At 33.5% G+C, this 16493-nt stretch overlaps 1 protein-coding gene across 1 annotated transcript; it reads right to left on the reverse strand.

Moving 5' to 3' along the window:
- Positions 1–1186: 1186 nt before the first annotated feature.
- LOC131853390 (glycoprotein-N-acetylgalactosamine 3-beta-galactosyltransferase 1-like) lies at positions 1187–14924 on the reverse strand. The gene is made up of 7 exons (XM_059204298.1): positions 14776–14924; positions 10221–10453; positions 9375–9513; positions 5682–5778; positions 4633–4759; positions 3768–3922; positions 1187–2253 (listed from the first exon to the last, which is right to left on the reverse strand). The coding sequence occupies exons 1-7, from the start codon at positions 14922–14924 to the stop codon at positions 2083–2085; spliced, it is 1071 nt and encodes a 356-aa protein (XP_059060281.1). The 3' UTR covers positions 1187–2082.
- Between the last annotated feature and the right edge of the window lie 1569 nt (positions 14925–16493).

Raw genomic sequence — 16493 nt, forward strand, 5'->3', positions numbered from 1 at the left:
ATGGCATTTTCACTGTAAATCTAGAAAATACTACTTGCGAACCTGAACCTTCTACTTAGACAGAGAAAAGAGGAAAACCTTCCAAAACGTACGAAGACAACTGTCTTCGGAGAGTACAAAGAAACGGAAAAACAAGGGATTGCTTGATACCTGTGGACTTGATTTTATACTGAACTCATACGTACAGGGTTTAAGGTCACGTGGTGATGTAGATGGAGCATTCATCGTTCATATTTTAAGAGCATTGCCGGCAGAAAAAAAGAGTGAAATGCGCAGTAATCTTCTTAATGAACCGGCACATATAACAGCATATACAAAAGATGAAGCTTTTAGCATTTTTTTGGAATTTGATCTGAACAAGGCACAGTATGAAAATATGAGGAGTTGTTTGATAGAATTGCTTGTTTCCATCATACAAGTTGATTCGTGAAGCTAAAGAATCGTGCTATCCGCCAAAATCATATATAGAAATTACTAATGTTAAAGCAGAAATCAAACTGCAAGATCTTTTGGATCACACTTCAGCCAGACTTCTAGAAATTAATGATGTTTATAACTATTAGAAATATATTTTTACTCACAAAGCATATATATTTAAGATTATCAGGAAAAAAAATCATGTACATATCTTTATTAATACGGAAGTTATAGATTTATGAGATGAAAATGAGTCAAAGTTCCCACTGTGCGTCGGGTTCCACGTGAGCAGCACCGTGGATGATAGTTATCAAAATAAAAAATTTCAAACTCCATAAGTACATTCTTTAAAGTACATTAAAAAGATAATACTTCTGAAGCTGAACTGTAATATTTCTAAAGAACTAGCTGTGCCTGCGACTTGGTCCGCATGTTGTAGTGACCTTGACCAAATAAAGAAAATATATTCAATAAACCAAAGAAAAGTTTATCATTATAGTTTCGAAAATGACGATTTTTCCATACAAACTTTCATCCCCTATTTTATTTTACCCACGGGCAGCAACATTTATAAGATTTATTTTGAAGGGCAACATTTATACAAACTTTGAATGTCGTACTTATTTATATTCAATCAAATCCTAGAAAATAAGTCTCAAACTTCTAGCTTTAAAAATAACAATACTATCATACAAACTTTCTTCTCCCCTTTCAACCCCTTACAACCCTATTTTCGCATTCAAAAGTAGCCTATGCCGCTTCTTAGGGTCTAGACTGTGTACTAAATGTAATTTAAATCGGCGCAGTCGTTTTGGCATGAAAGCGAGACAGACAGACAGAGTTACTTTCGCATTTATAACATTAGTAAGGATAATAATTAACGATTGAGAAATAGTTTTATATTGGAATAGCATTCGGAATGTTGTAAAATATACTCTTTTCCAAAGACTTCGATGAAAATGATCAATAAATGGATTTTAAAATTTAATTTAGTGTTTGTATTAGTTTTCATAAAACCTTTTTTATTTATTTTTTACTCTATTGAAATAAAATATGGTGATGCCATGACATTAACAGCGCCAGATGTTATCAGGTGTATATAATACATTTATGTATACACGATTTAGAAGCGTTGTTGTTTACTTAGTAAAATAATATTTTACTATTGTATTAAATTCCTACGTTTTGTTTAAATTAATATATCATTTTTAACGATCCATATAAACACCTGTATATATATACATATCAACATTGGCGCCAACATTGGAACCAAGTTATGGAATATGTTATCTAATTACTATGTGACATTAATGTCCTCCTTAGTATAATTTTTGGTACAAAATGTAAATATATTAATTGAAATAAGACGTAGGTAAAGTTTTGTTTCAATTAATATATTATTTATTATATATATTAACACCTACCATGGAAGGGCAATATTGGCGCCAATATTGGAACAAAGTTATGGAATATATTAATATCTAATTACTATAGGACTTTAATGTCCTTAGTATCATTTTTGGTTTCCAAATACATATTAATTGAAACAAAACGTAGGAAAAGTTTGTATCAATTAATATATCATTTTTAATTATATCTACATGGAATGGCAATATTGGCGCCAACATTGGAACCAAGTTACAGAATATATTTCTTCTGTTATTACTATGTAACATTAATATCTTTAGTATAATTTTTGAGTATCTTCGGCAACTCACCGCCACCGTATTTGATACCGTACGGCCGCAGATGGTATATGAGATAGTCCATCACGTACATTTCCTCTGGACTCACGTAGTGGAATGATACCGCGTGATCTGAACAGCAGTCCAATCCCTGAATATAAGTAGAAAACATATTAACTATTTATTTATTTATATTTTTGTGTATATATATATATATCTTATATATAAAATTGTCGTCGTGTCACAGTTTTCGTTCCCATACTCCTCCGAAACGGCTTGACCGATTCTCATGAAATTTTGTGAGCGTATTGAGTAGGTCTGAGAATCGGCCAAAATCGATTTTTCATCCCCCTAAATGTTAGGGGTAGTCTACCCCTAAATTTTAATTTTAATTTTTTAGACAAAATTTTTAGTTTCTATTTTTCTATGATACAACAAACAAAAATACATACAATCCTAAATTTTCACCCATCTATCATCAATCCCTATTTTTTTATAGCGTTATTAATTTATATGGCAAAACAACGTTTGCCGGGACAGCTAGTATATAGATATATATGTAGTATATATAGATATATATGTAGTACATGTTATAGCAAGTATGTAAATACAAATTGAAAGCCATTTTCCCATTACTGCCCTTCAACCGCTTTCTGTTTTTACCCAATCTTGAGACCCACGCACACCTACGCAGGCTACCTCAAGTTTTAATATAAATACAGAATATTGTATTCTTTGTCAGTTTTCTAAGAAATTCTTTTTCAACGATTAAACAATGAAAACAAATTTTTAATTATTTTTTCTTTAGGTGTAAAAATACTATATTTATACCAGCTGGTAGAGAATGCCATATGGCATTAAGCTCAGTACAGTCAATTGTACATTATTTTAGATGTAAGTAGTAGTGCAATAAAGGATAAATAAATAAAATAAATACTTTATTGCACCAGATAAATTACAAAAATCTAAATTAACAGAGTAATAAGGTACAAAAGGCGGTCTTATCGCTTATGCAATCTCTTCCAGACAATCTTTGGGTAGAGGAGAAAAGACAAAAGGTAGGTGGCGCTAGAATAGAATGGTAAAAAAATATGATAATAATAATGGGACTAACATTAATAATCAATAATAATGAACATTACAAATTACATACATATAAACAGGAAATACCTATATATACATACATTCATGCATAACATGCTATATATACATACACAACACAAAACAATGTAAGCAGCAAGTAACTGTGACATATACATAGAGCTATAATATATTTTTTATTACCTTTACCTGCATTTGATATGTATGCAAAATACGTAATGTGTGAGTATGTCAAATATATACGTATATGTGTATAAGATGAAATTTGAAGCTCTCTATACATATAAATAAAATTGGAGTGTCTGTTTGTAATATTGAAATAACCATTTTTTTTACTACATGCATATGAATATATATACGGTACATATAACAAAATAACATTTTTTACAATTTTTGTCTGTCTGTCTGTTTGTTCCGGCTAATCTCTGAAATGGCTGGACCGATTTTGACGGGACATTTTTGGCAGGTAGCCGATGTAATAAGGAGTAACTTTTAGAAAAATAAAGTTAAATTCCACTCGGACGAAATCGCGGTTACAGCTAGTATAATAATATAATTACTGACCTCGTCACTTGGGTAGTATATATACTGCCAGTACCAGAACCCTTTGTCCTTGTTAGGGAACAAATGGTCCCTCGGTACAAAAGGGAAGAATCTACCCCGCTGCAACGTATCTCGGGAGTCCATTGCCTTTACGCCAATCTTGTCTAAACATTTTCCTGTAAAAATATAACATAATATTGTCATGATTTGCTATAAACACTACCTTAATAATGGAATAAAATGCGAGTTGTTGCCGCTATCGTAAGAAAGTTAATAGAGGGCGCCACTATGTTATGCCGTGTAGATAGCAGCGCCATATTCTCCAGACTACCTTTCTAGAATGAATACCTGTGCGTATGGCTAGTCTATGGCATGCCATGTCACATTGATGGTAGGGCAATAGCGACTACTGGGGAGAGAATACATTTGAGAGGACACTAGGTCTTGATAGTCGAGTAGTGAACAACTAAGTAGTACCATTTACAGTTAATATAATAAATATCTCAGGACAGGGGGAAAGAATCGTCAGTAATGTGGACTATTTACCTCTTTGATAACAATGTACCATGTCAGGTTGCCCTGGAAACAATCGTGATAAATTCATGATGAATTTACCACAATGTGCTAAGTGACCTGACCTCATGCTCATCTTATCATCCTCGGCTAGCGGCTACGGTTGCAGATGGGAAAATCAGGTATATACTGAATATCGGAACTGCAGTGACATGCTGCGGCACCAATTGAGTAAAGTAGAGTAGTAAAGTACCCTTTCAGCTCATAGCGTTATAATAACTTTTTTTTCTATATTTTACTCTGTATTATGATATTTATTTCAAATTCTTTGCCGTTCCAATTACATTAAAAAGAGGTAAAACAATAGTCATACCCATCTCAGCATCTTCTGCACCGTGATCGCTAGCTTTGCATAAATGCGGCGAGGGTAGCGCCTTGTTCACGAATCTATCGAGCGCCTCCCGACTCAGCACGTAGCCAGCACCACCGCTCATATAACCCTGGAAATAAACACGTACTGTGAATGGAGCGGGAACACAACGACTATTTTATTAAAAATTATAATAATAGTAATGATTGTGTATATTTCCCAAAAGGACACAGCAAAGAAGATAACAAATAGTCAAAAGTGACATATAAAAAATAGATATCAAAAATACAAACTTCATAAAAAGAATGGTAGACAATATGCCAGCAGCCCATACTGGATGTGATGGAATTAAATAAATTACAATAACCATGAACTGTTAACATAATACCACGGTAAGCAGAGCTTGTCACTATGACTGATTTCCTCTTATTAATTGTTTAACCAGTCGGATATATATTAATTTTTTTTTCTATTTGAGTAATTAATTGAATTAGTGCTAATGTAAAGTAATAATAAAATTATTTAAAAGAGCAACACGCAAGTTTCTTGCTCGTTCTTCTTGTGATGAGACAGCTTTCCGAATGAGCGGTAGATTAAAAAAATGACTGTTCAAAAGTGCTTCAATGTAAGTTTATTTGAATAAATGATTTTGTATTCTATTCTATTCTTGTGTTATGGGTACCAGGCAACTAATATACTACTCGCGATATTTTTTTTGTAAATACAATATAATATACTTAGAAAACACCCAGACCGATACAAACAATCATGCTCTTGAATACAAATACAAATGCGAGGATTCGAACCCGCGATCACCGGAAGTGAAGCGGTTTGCTACACCGCTAGACCACCGAGATCGTCAAAAATGGTACGGAGGGAACAGATCTTAGTCCTGGAATAGCAACGCCTGTTGTGTACCACCGACGTTACATGATGACGTAATATCCGTGGCCTTATTATGGTACTTATCTATTGCGACGGTTGTCACTTACCATCAGATGGGTATCATCCTGTATTTCATTCCAATTGCATTAGAAACAAAAATATCGAACCTGTGGAGTGAAGGGTTTGAAACGGCACCCGAAGTATATAGGCTCGTTGGTGTCGTAGTCTGCGAGCATGTACCTCAAGTTCTCCATCACCACATATCTGCAGAGAAAGGTGATTTTATATATTGTTTTACATTTGACGCTGTTATTTTTTATACATACAACATTTACGACCTTACCACATTTCATTTATCTTTATTGAATTCCCAATATTTCGGTAGTGTTTCAACCGCCACGATCACGGGTAAACTGAAGAGCAGCGGGTAACTGTCCATAATTTTATTTACCACCAGGTAAATAAAATTATATATAAAATTATGGACAGACTTATTCGTCTACCTTCTCACGTCTTCGTTTGTTGCTACTATTGAAACTCGCTCGATATTCATCGGCAAACTATACCTATATATTGGGAACTTAGTAAAAATAAACAAAACGTGGTAAGATCCCGTAATTTTTTCTATTCATACATATAAGATATATAAACTCGACTGCGTGCTAATATAATGCTAATGGAACAGTCAACCTTTATCTCGCTAATAATAGCTAATAACGTATTTCAGACATTTTCTTGACTCCTTTTTCCTTATGTTTACAATTTTATTGAATGAATTTTATTGATCTAGTTTGTGGACAAACTAGATCGAAGAAAACTTAAATTATTTCTTAGATAGTGTTCTTGTCAACTATATTCTTTAATATATGTTGCACCCGCCTGCGCTCAGGGTTTACGCTGGCGGGACACCAGTGGAGGATGATATGATAATAATGAAGTTAGGTCAGTCAGCCCATCGTGGCAAATTCACTAGAAATGTATCACGATGGTTTCCAGGGGGAACGAGGACATCAACTCGACGTGGTATATTGTTAGCAATGGGGTCATCAGTCCACATTACTCAATCCCCTTCCCCCAAGTCAACTAGTTGTGTGTATGGAAATATTAGCCTTCATTCACGCATTGTGTGTATGTGTGTATCCAGACATTGTATTATTCCCGCAGATGCCAATAAGATAAAGGAAATAATTCTATTTCAAGTAACTTCTGCAATATTGTACCAGATTCAATAAAATTTCTATATATTCGTAAAAAAATTTCCCATTACGTTTCGACAAGCCCGGCCATGTTTTAAGGCGTGAAGGTTGTTTAGTCGCCTCATTTGAACTAACAAAAGCATTAAATTGCAGTCGCGACCGTGCAAAATACTGGTTAACAATGCTTTTTAAATGCTAATAGTGTTTTGTTTGTTGAATAATAAATATATTATGCGCAATGTCAACTCATTTCAATATTGACATAATTAGTATGTATCTCCCTTTAGGTGAAGCCTTTGACAAAACATTGTGTTCGCTGAAATTGTTTCGTAAATTAGACGGGAAGGCTTCAAAAAATGTGCTAACATTATTATTTTTTTATTCACTTAGTCATGGTTTCGTCCTGTTTTCTCAGATAAAGAAAATAGTTTGATCGAAAGGGACAAAGTATGTATTATAGATCTACACACACACACAGATATACAGTATCAAAACCTTCAATAAAAAAAAGAAAATGATAATTCTTTATTGTTCTCCTCACAGAATACAAACAAACATTTATATACACTATTAATATATAAATATGTATAAACATACAGCATTAACAAAGGAAAGAGGCAACAATGGGCGGCCTTATCGTTGAAATGCGATTTCTTCCAGGCAAATAGCGCAAGAAAAGCAAAAGATAAAGCTGGATCAGTCAATAAAAAAAAATATGGCAATACTCTATTAAATCTTACGCTGGAATTCAGCGCTACATTGTTCCAAGAATTTTTAGTCGATGCTTTTCCCAACTACCGTTAACGATAAAAATGAAGGTAAAAAGTCCTCGCATATATTATACAAGTTAATCCGCCCTAATTTCGTCTGCATCACACTTACTTGACATTTATCATTTATTTGACTTTATTTTTCTAAAATAAAAATAGCCAAGTTACTCCTGATTACATCAACTACCTGCCGAGAAAGTCCCGTCAAAATCGGTCCAGCCATTTCAGAGATTAGCCGGAACAAATAGACAGACAGACAAAAATTGTTATTGTGTACCTTATTTATATTCATATGCATGTAGTAAAAAATTGTAATTTCAATATTACAAACAGACACTCCAATTTTATTTATATGTATATATATATATTATCTTATAATTCAATAGTCATAAATTTTAATACAAATTCGTTGTGACATTGTATTGTGGGCGTGAGTATAATTAACTGTTATCAATCAGTTCATGTTCAACCACACTGCGGTCAAATTGCAAAATAATTATCATTTAGCTATTTCTATATTATGAGTATTTTAATATTTAACTGGAATGGTAAACAAAACCGACAGATTACAGACAGACAGACAGATCAGCTTATGGTAAGTGGTAACTATTGAATATATACATGAAAAGCACCATGGCTAGCGAGTAGTCGTTTGGCGCCCGTGTCCACCACTCGTGTTGTCATTCTGCAGTACTAAGATGTTACGTGTATCTAGACTCAACTGTCGTATGTATACATGAATAGCACCATGGCTATCGAGTAGTCATTTGACGCCCGTGTCACCTACATTGCTACCATTGTGCAGTTCTAAGATATTACATGTATCTACCCTTAAGTGTCGTATGTACACATGAATAGCACCATGGCTGCAGTCGTTTGACGTATCCCCCACTCGTGTTGCCATTCTGTTACTAAGATGTTGTATATCTAGACTCAACTCTCGTATGTATAAATGAATAGCACCATGGCTAGCGAGTAATATGGCGTCCGTATCACCCACATGTGCTACCATTCTGCAGTTCTAAGATATTACATGTATCTACCCTTAAGTGTCGTATGTACACATGAATAGCACCATGGCTAGCGAGTAGTCGTTTGACGCCCGTGTCCCCCACTCCTGTTGCCATTCTGCAGTACTAAGATGGTACGTTTACCTAGCCTCAACTGTCGTATGTATAAATGAATAGCACCATGGCTAGCGAGTAGTCATAGGGCGTCCGTATCACCCATATGTGCTACCATTCTGCAGTACTAAGATGTTACGTGTATCTAGACTCAACTGTCGTATGTATACATGAATAGCACCATGGCTATCGAGTAGTCATTTGACGCCCGTGTCACCTACATTGTTGCTATTGTGCAGTACTAAGATAGTACGTGTATCTGTCGTATGTATACCTAAATAGTATCATGACTAGCAAGTACTCTTTTGACGCCCGTGTCACCTACATGTGCTGCCTTTCAGTACTAAGATATTACGTGTATATAGCCTTTAACATCTCTGCCCTACTTCCCCACTTTCTTGTCGGCTGAATTAAACGAAACCATGTAGACGTCTTTGTACAAAATCTACCTAAATAAATATATATCACATGTAGAGTGACGTACATAAAAAAAAATTACATGTGCCGGAGTCGACACCGAGGGCAGCAACCTCCGGATGGCTGGATCGAAGCCTCTTAGGGCAAGTATAAAATTAAAATAAAAGTATAAGGTAAAATAAAAAAAACATAACCTACAAAAGTAGTGCCAAATTTGGGGATATTTTTTGTTGTTTAAAATGTGTAGACCCAACCACAGAAGAACTAAGAATTGACGGCAGATTCGACATATAAGAGTGTAATCTACATTGAATAAAAGTATTTGATTTGATTGATATATTTAGTGTACGTACGTATCATCATCAGCCTTGAGGAACCAGTCCGCGTCCCGTCGATGGTGTTCGTAAACATAACGGAATGCCTCCTTCGTTTTAGCCCAGAGGTAATCCCTTCCTTCATGCACTGGAAGTTTAATAGAGGGCAGCGCTGGGTCTGAAAAAACACATCGTAAATCTGTTATTTGGATAGTAGATATTTTACTAATATTATAAACCCGAAAGTTTGTGATTGTTGATGGATGGATGTTTGTTACTCTTTCACGCAACGGAACGGAGTTTGATGAAACTTTACAGTAATGTAGTTTATACATCAGAATAACACAGTAGCTAAAATTTTAAAAGATATGTTAATTGTGCGAAATAAATGTCAAGTAAGTGTGATGCAGATGAAGTAGCGGGTCAGCTAGTAGTAAATAATAGGAAATGGAATCTAAACTAACGTAATAAATCCAAAACGCACCCTTCTCCACTTTTCTTCTATTTTTAACACAAGGATCAATATTAAATTCGCGTTTTTGGTTCGTAGATAACTAAATACGTATAGAGCTTAATAACTAAATTGTATAGAAAATATTACAATTGAACCCAGATTAGGGGAGCGGGAAATAGGATTGTTAGCAATGTACCATGTCAGGTTACCCTTCACATGGTTCATTTTGGAAACCATCATGATAAATTTCTAGTGAATTTGTCACTATGGGATAACAGACCTGACCTCATCCTCATATTATCATCCTTCACTGGTGCTCCGCCAGCGTAAACCGTTCCCGTAGGCAGGTGCACCATTTCATTATCATCCATTAAAAAAACATTAGATCTTTCTAGTCTAATATCGTTGAATATAGTTTAACAGTTATTTACCCTCAGTTGAACTCATAAATATCAACTTATTGCATCTCTTTCCCCACGTCGCTTTCACATGCTTAGCCTTCTTCTCATGGTTGTTCGGCTGGGTCATGATCCAACAGAGGACCCTGACTCGCTTCGCCAGCTCGTCGGCCACCGACCTGTCCTCATCCCTGTGCGCTGGCTCATCGCTTCCGTGTTCTATGATGGCCGATATTGGATGCTTGTCGAAATCTCTTACGGAATCCCTGAAATTACTACTATAGTCAACACTTCTACTGGTATCGTTGACCCTAATTCGAGTACGCGAATATTAGTTTCTTTCAAAAATAATTAAAACCTTCGAATATAATCCATAACGTGTGTGATTTAAAGCACAAAGTCAGTTGTAATCAAACTCTACTGGACACTGCACAAGTTATAGGTCTACATCATGCTTGCTACCTGTTATACCTGTATTCTAATTAACTATTAATATAAAAATATCATTTCATATGTAAATATAGCTATTATTCTATAGACAATATTCCGTGAATGGCTGTAAAGATATAAATACGTAAGTACTTTGATAACTTCGAAAGCTTTAAATTTTTACCCATATAGTAGGACTCTCACTAGAGTATTGCAGTTTTACAAAAATAAAGTCAAATTCGGGCCCAAAATACAAGGTACTTACGTATAGACCAACAAAAGAAACAATTACTTTTTGTTAGTCTTGCTAAAACTCAAAAATTGCTTGATTCTTTTACTTTGTTTGCTAATACAGGCGTGGTTTAAGAAAAAAAAATCATAATTAATGTTCAGTCGAAGAATCCAATAATAATATATGGGTAATCTTATATATAAAATTCTCGTGTCACAGTTTTCGTTCCCATACTCCTCCGAAACGGCTTGACCGATTCTCATGAAATTTTGTGAGCGTATTGAGTAGGTCTGAGAATCGGCCAACATCTATTTTTCATTCCCCTAAATGTTAGGGGTAGTCCACCCCTAAATTTTTTTTTTATTTTAAGGCAAAACAACATTTGCCGGGACAGCTAGTTTAATATAGAATTCGCTAGTTCAGATAATTTCTGGCGTTCATATGTTATACGAAATTCACCAGGTACTCTAACAATATACAAAAGTTTGCAATTTAAATATTAGTAATAGTAATTTTAGTATAACATAATTAGCCAATATTAACATTAGTGTTTGTATACTAAAAAATTTATTAATAGTTCAAATTTCCAACAGAATGTCACATGTTCACACAATATAACACTGGCGACACCCTTCCCTCATTAACTTTATGGCATGTGTAATATATTATATATATATATATAAATATATGTATATATATGTCAGTTATTCGTCTAACTCTCACTATAGGACCGAGTAGTACCTAATAAAAATGTCCTACAAAGCACTTCAATTGCATTCAATTGACGATGATGATAAAATATTATGTTCCAATTTAAAAACAACATTCAAATCAAACTAATAAATGATACGATTGGAATTATATAAAGAATGAGAACATTTCGACTGGCTGCAAGATTTTTCTGTTTTATAACAATTTTATAATTATTTTAAGGAAGGAGTAACATGTATATGAATGTGGATGGTTAAAGGGGCAGAGGAAGGCCGAAAATGAGATAGATGGACTGTGTGAATAAGAAAGAGAGTCAATAACGAGATGACTGCGAACAGGCATGAATGGAAGAGAAAAACATATTACGCCGACCCCTAATAAATGGGATAAGGAAGAAGCAGATGATGACTAGACTCATTTCTAATTAGTAAAGCGTCAATACATGGTTAGAGTCGGATAGCATGTCTAAACTTGTCAAGTAAAACATTTACCACTGTAAACTTTTTAAAAAATCTTCTAAGCCTAAGTTGGATGCATTTAATAACTTCGATCATGGACCGTTCTTGGCCTGGTTAAATATTATTAAATGCAATACGATATGTGTATTCTTACTATCCGTAAGATTAAAAGTCCGGTCGAATTCCATTTCAATTCAAACTCAAATTCAAAAATCATTTATTCATTTACGCCCTTTAGCCGCTTATGAACGTCAAATATTTTGTATTATTGTTGTTTCCCAACCGTCCAGTTGAGTATACAGGTTCAATTGAGAAGTGGCAAGAAATTCAATTGATTTTGTTTTTAAAGGCAGTTATTACAATGTTTACTTTAGGTTTACTATAAGTTTTCTATAGGTGTCTATGTCTAACATTTTATGAAAATCCCAAGCATGAACAACTATTGCCATGCACGCTCGTCGTAGGCTTTGCTCAGTAAATATGATTTCACAGATGTTTTGAATTTATTTAAAGGTAATTTCAGTATATCCTTGGTCGTGATCCGTCTTGAAGAAATCTCTATATGGCATCACATAAGTGGTATTTCAGGCTTTACATGATAACAAGATCCCCACAGATAAAATTCTGCGAATAGAGTATTCCTAACAGTGCCTAATATTTTTTTTTCACCCAAAGGTTCCTAGAAATTAAACATTACTCTTGGAATAACCCCTCAAAAATACTAATACATGATAATACGATTAAGAGACTTACTGGTATTTATTTATTATTTAAGTAGATAAAAGATAAGACTACGGATCTCATGTATATATTCGCAAAGCCCAAGCAGTCGACGGGGCCATAGATGGGCAAAAACATATTTCTCATATCACATTTGTATAGTTTCTTATTCTTATTAATTATTAATTAAAATGATATAAAAATATATGCCCACTAAGGTTTCATTTGTAGATAATCTTTATCCGCATTTGTCCGCAGTTCAAAGTTAGGATAAAAACATTAATTCAAAGTTACAAATTTTTTATTAGAATTTTACAATCGGTGTCATTTGATGTAAATATGATCATGATTGGCATTTAACGAATGATTCATCCCCATTTTCTCATCCTCGTTGATCAATTAATATAATAAATTAAGATAATTAATACGTAATACATTTCAGTAATATAAACAATAAAGATATCACTAGAAAGGAAAAGAAAAAGAAAGCACTATTTTAAAGATTGATTACGCAAAAATTTTAAAATTTATCATGTGTAATCACTACATTTAGGTATAACAATTAATCGTATTATAACTAATACAAAATCTATTAAATAAAAAAATATATATAAAATATAACAATGAAACCTGCACCATACACACTAAGTTACATACAAGTAGTATTTGAGTAATAAAATACAAATTTTGTATCGTCACAAATAGTGTGCACATAAAAAAAAATACGCAAAATACGTACACATTACATAAATGAGAATTTACCTTGACCTTTATGATCCCGATTTTAATGATGTTGTAATCAATCTATTCTGGAATCTTAATGATAATATTATAAACGCGAAAGTTTGTGAACATGGCCATCCATGTTCACGTCGAACGGATCCATATCCGTTCGACGTCTTTGCGTGGAAGAGTAACAAACTACTCTTTACGACAAACGGACAGTAATATAGCTACACATCAGAATAACAGAATTCATTCATCTGGTAAAACCGCAGGCACAGCTTGTAAAATAATAATAATATCTCAGACATTCACTGATGTAAATACTTAGCAGGCTTGTGTTATGCTACCGCGTGATGTAGATACTTATATACATTTTAATTTGTAAATACATACATACATAATATAGGTACATAGAAAACACCCAAATAGATACAATCATACTCATGAATACAAATGTTTGTACTGTACGAGGAACAGAACCCGCTATTCTAATGGCCTTTGCAGCTTCATCGAAGGGTAGGTACACTCCAAATCCGCGGAACGACTCATGGAGCAGCTGAAGGCCAACTCCTGACGGATACGACTTTAGTCTGAGCGTTAGGAGTTCGAACCTCGGCTCAGACCGTCGTAGCTTCGGTACCCTATTGAATTAAATGGGAGGAGGACCGATCAGAGGGATCTCAATATCTTAAAAGAAAGAAAAATATTTTATATCTATTTAATTTGGTTCTTTTTTCTACTGTTCTTCATAGATCACGAAATATGAAATTTATAAATTGGTATCATTGGATCCAATTGACTTCTAGAATAGATGTGCGGGAGACGCTAGTCATAATTAAATAATAGTAAATCTTATATATAGAATTCTCGTGTTCTCATTCTCATTCACCGAAATTGCTAGACCGATTTTTATGAAATTTAATATGCATATTCAGTAGGTCTGAGAATCGGCTACTATCTATTTTCATACTCTAAGTGACAAGGGTTGTCTATCCCCAACCCCTATGTTTCAAATTAATAGCGATTTTAATTTACATATATGGCAAAACAACGTTTGCTGGGGCAGCTAGTATATAATAAAAAACATAAAAGCTAAGCTGCTATTGCACATAGCACACTTTTATGTTTTTTTTATATTTTCACTCTGCATATGCTGAATAAATTATTATTATTATTAAATATCCCGTTTATATAATGTGTACTATTGTATACAAATATAAAACATGTAGGTAATTCGGTGCAAACGCGGTGCGACAAACATGCATGCATAGCACAAAGCATAACAACATGCAAAATAGGCGGGAAGAATTACCTGTATGTTGACCATACTACATCTCGAGGGTATCCAGTTGAGGTTAGAAATATGTATGCAACACTAAATCCAGCGGATATTCCAATCACCAATGTTAGCACAAAACGGCGACCCATCACCCGACCATCAGCCTGCACAGTTGGGCACATTGCAGAGTTCACCGCTCAAAATTTTTTTAAACAATTTATTTTTAATTATAAAAAATTTCGAGCGTCTACTCTCCGGCGACAAGTGTGTTCACGCGACGAATAATAAGAACAAACGCTACATTCGTCACATACAATATTGACTTGTTAGTTCTATATAACAAAAATACATAAATTAACTAATTGAATAGTTATTTACGAGGACAAGAATTACCCTAACTGTTAACAACAATCTAGTATGAAGTTATTATTAGACCTTATTACCGATTAACAAAATTTTTAATTTGTTTGTTTGTATGTCATATAAATAAATAACTTTTTCACTAAATCCTAAGTTAAACTAGATTACGACTAGTATTTCGCTATAATTTTGAGAGAGACAGTCTAGTTTATGACATTATATTAAAATGTTCATATTAAACGAGGTCATTTCATACATATAATCTGTAGATAGAGGGGATTATAAACCATCGTATAAGTAAACCTTAAACAGAAGACAATATATGTACATATACGATTACAAAGATCATGTCAGAAGCATATTGGACCATATTTAAGGAACATCACAGTATAAAATCGTACAAACGGCGCTATTAACTGAATTATTAACACAGTTTCTAACAATTCTCATAAAATGTTTAAAACAATAAAGTAGACAGATTATATATTAGACGAATTAACATTATATAAAATGACAAACCAATTTGATAATGATTGTTAAAACTTTTTTGCTACATTTCTAAGTTAGGTCTGTAAGCAGATAAATGATTCAGGAAGATTATTCAAAACTTCATACAATTTATTATATAAACATAAATACCATTTCATTCCATCCTTACAATGTATTTTTGTTACGTGAATAAGGCGACCCTATGGGATAAAGATAAACAAGTTATGATATACCTACGTTATATCTTAAAAAATATTGTAGTCTAAAATCAATTGTAATAAAAGCTTCTAAGAACAAATTAAATTTTGAATTAGCCTTCCAAATATGTAACAAAAAAAAATTTAATACCAGTCGAATCGCTTCATGTATCTATCAACGTATTATACCGCACATTTGTAAACGATAAACAAAGTCATCCGACATATTATTTATTGAAAATATATACGTCACGTGAACACACTTACTGTATAAATTAATCGCATGTTTAGTCAAGTGTAAAAATTAAGGATGCAGTGCTAACAATCCGCCACCGTCGCTGGAAATGTTGCTAAAATACATTAAAGTAATGTAGACAGTTTATACAATAGAAATGTTATCAATACACAAGACAATACGAATTGGGCGTGTTGTTATTTGTTTGGAAAAATGTTATTTGTTTGTTTAAATACGCTTGTTACAATAGCGAGTGCTGCTTGTGACATTCTTATTAAAGTCTCAATAACATTAACAAATATACTATATCTTAAAAATTATACATCTTCAGTCATGACCCATTTATCGAAACCAAATTATAATGAAATACATTGCTCTATTATCCTATACTTCCATTTTTATTTCAAACTAGCTGACATTCGAAACTTCATATGGTTAATATTTATCCTGTTTTACAACATTATTTATTG

This window comes from Achroia grisella, unplaced genomic scaffold (assembly GCF_030625045.1).
Source record: "Achroia grisella isolate CSIRO2021 unplaced genomic scaffold, CSIRO_AGI_Agris_v1 utg1061, whole genome shotgun sequence".
Classification (NCBI taxonomy): domain Eukaryota; kingdom Metazoa; phylum Arthropoda; class Insecta; order Lepidoptera; family Pyralidae; genus Achroia; species Achroia grisella.

What these genes read in the sequence shown, in the direction of transcription:
- LOC131853390 (XM_059204298.1), bottom strand. Translation starts at nt 14,924, where the DNA reads ATGTGCCCAACTGTGCAGGCTGATGGTCGGGTGATGGGTCGCCGTTTT. An exon ending in GTAGTATGGTCAACATACAG is followed by an intron (nt 10,454 to 14,775) that starts GTAATTCTTCCC and finishes TAGTAATTTCAG; the next exon opens with GGATTCCGTAAGAGATTTCG. An exon ending in CTCAAGGCTGATGATGATAC is followed by an intron (nt 5,779 to 9,374) that starts GTACGTACACTA and finishes CTTTCTCTGCAG; the next exon opens with ATATGTGGTGATGGAGAACT.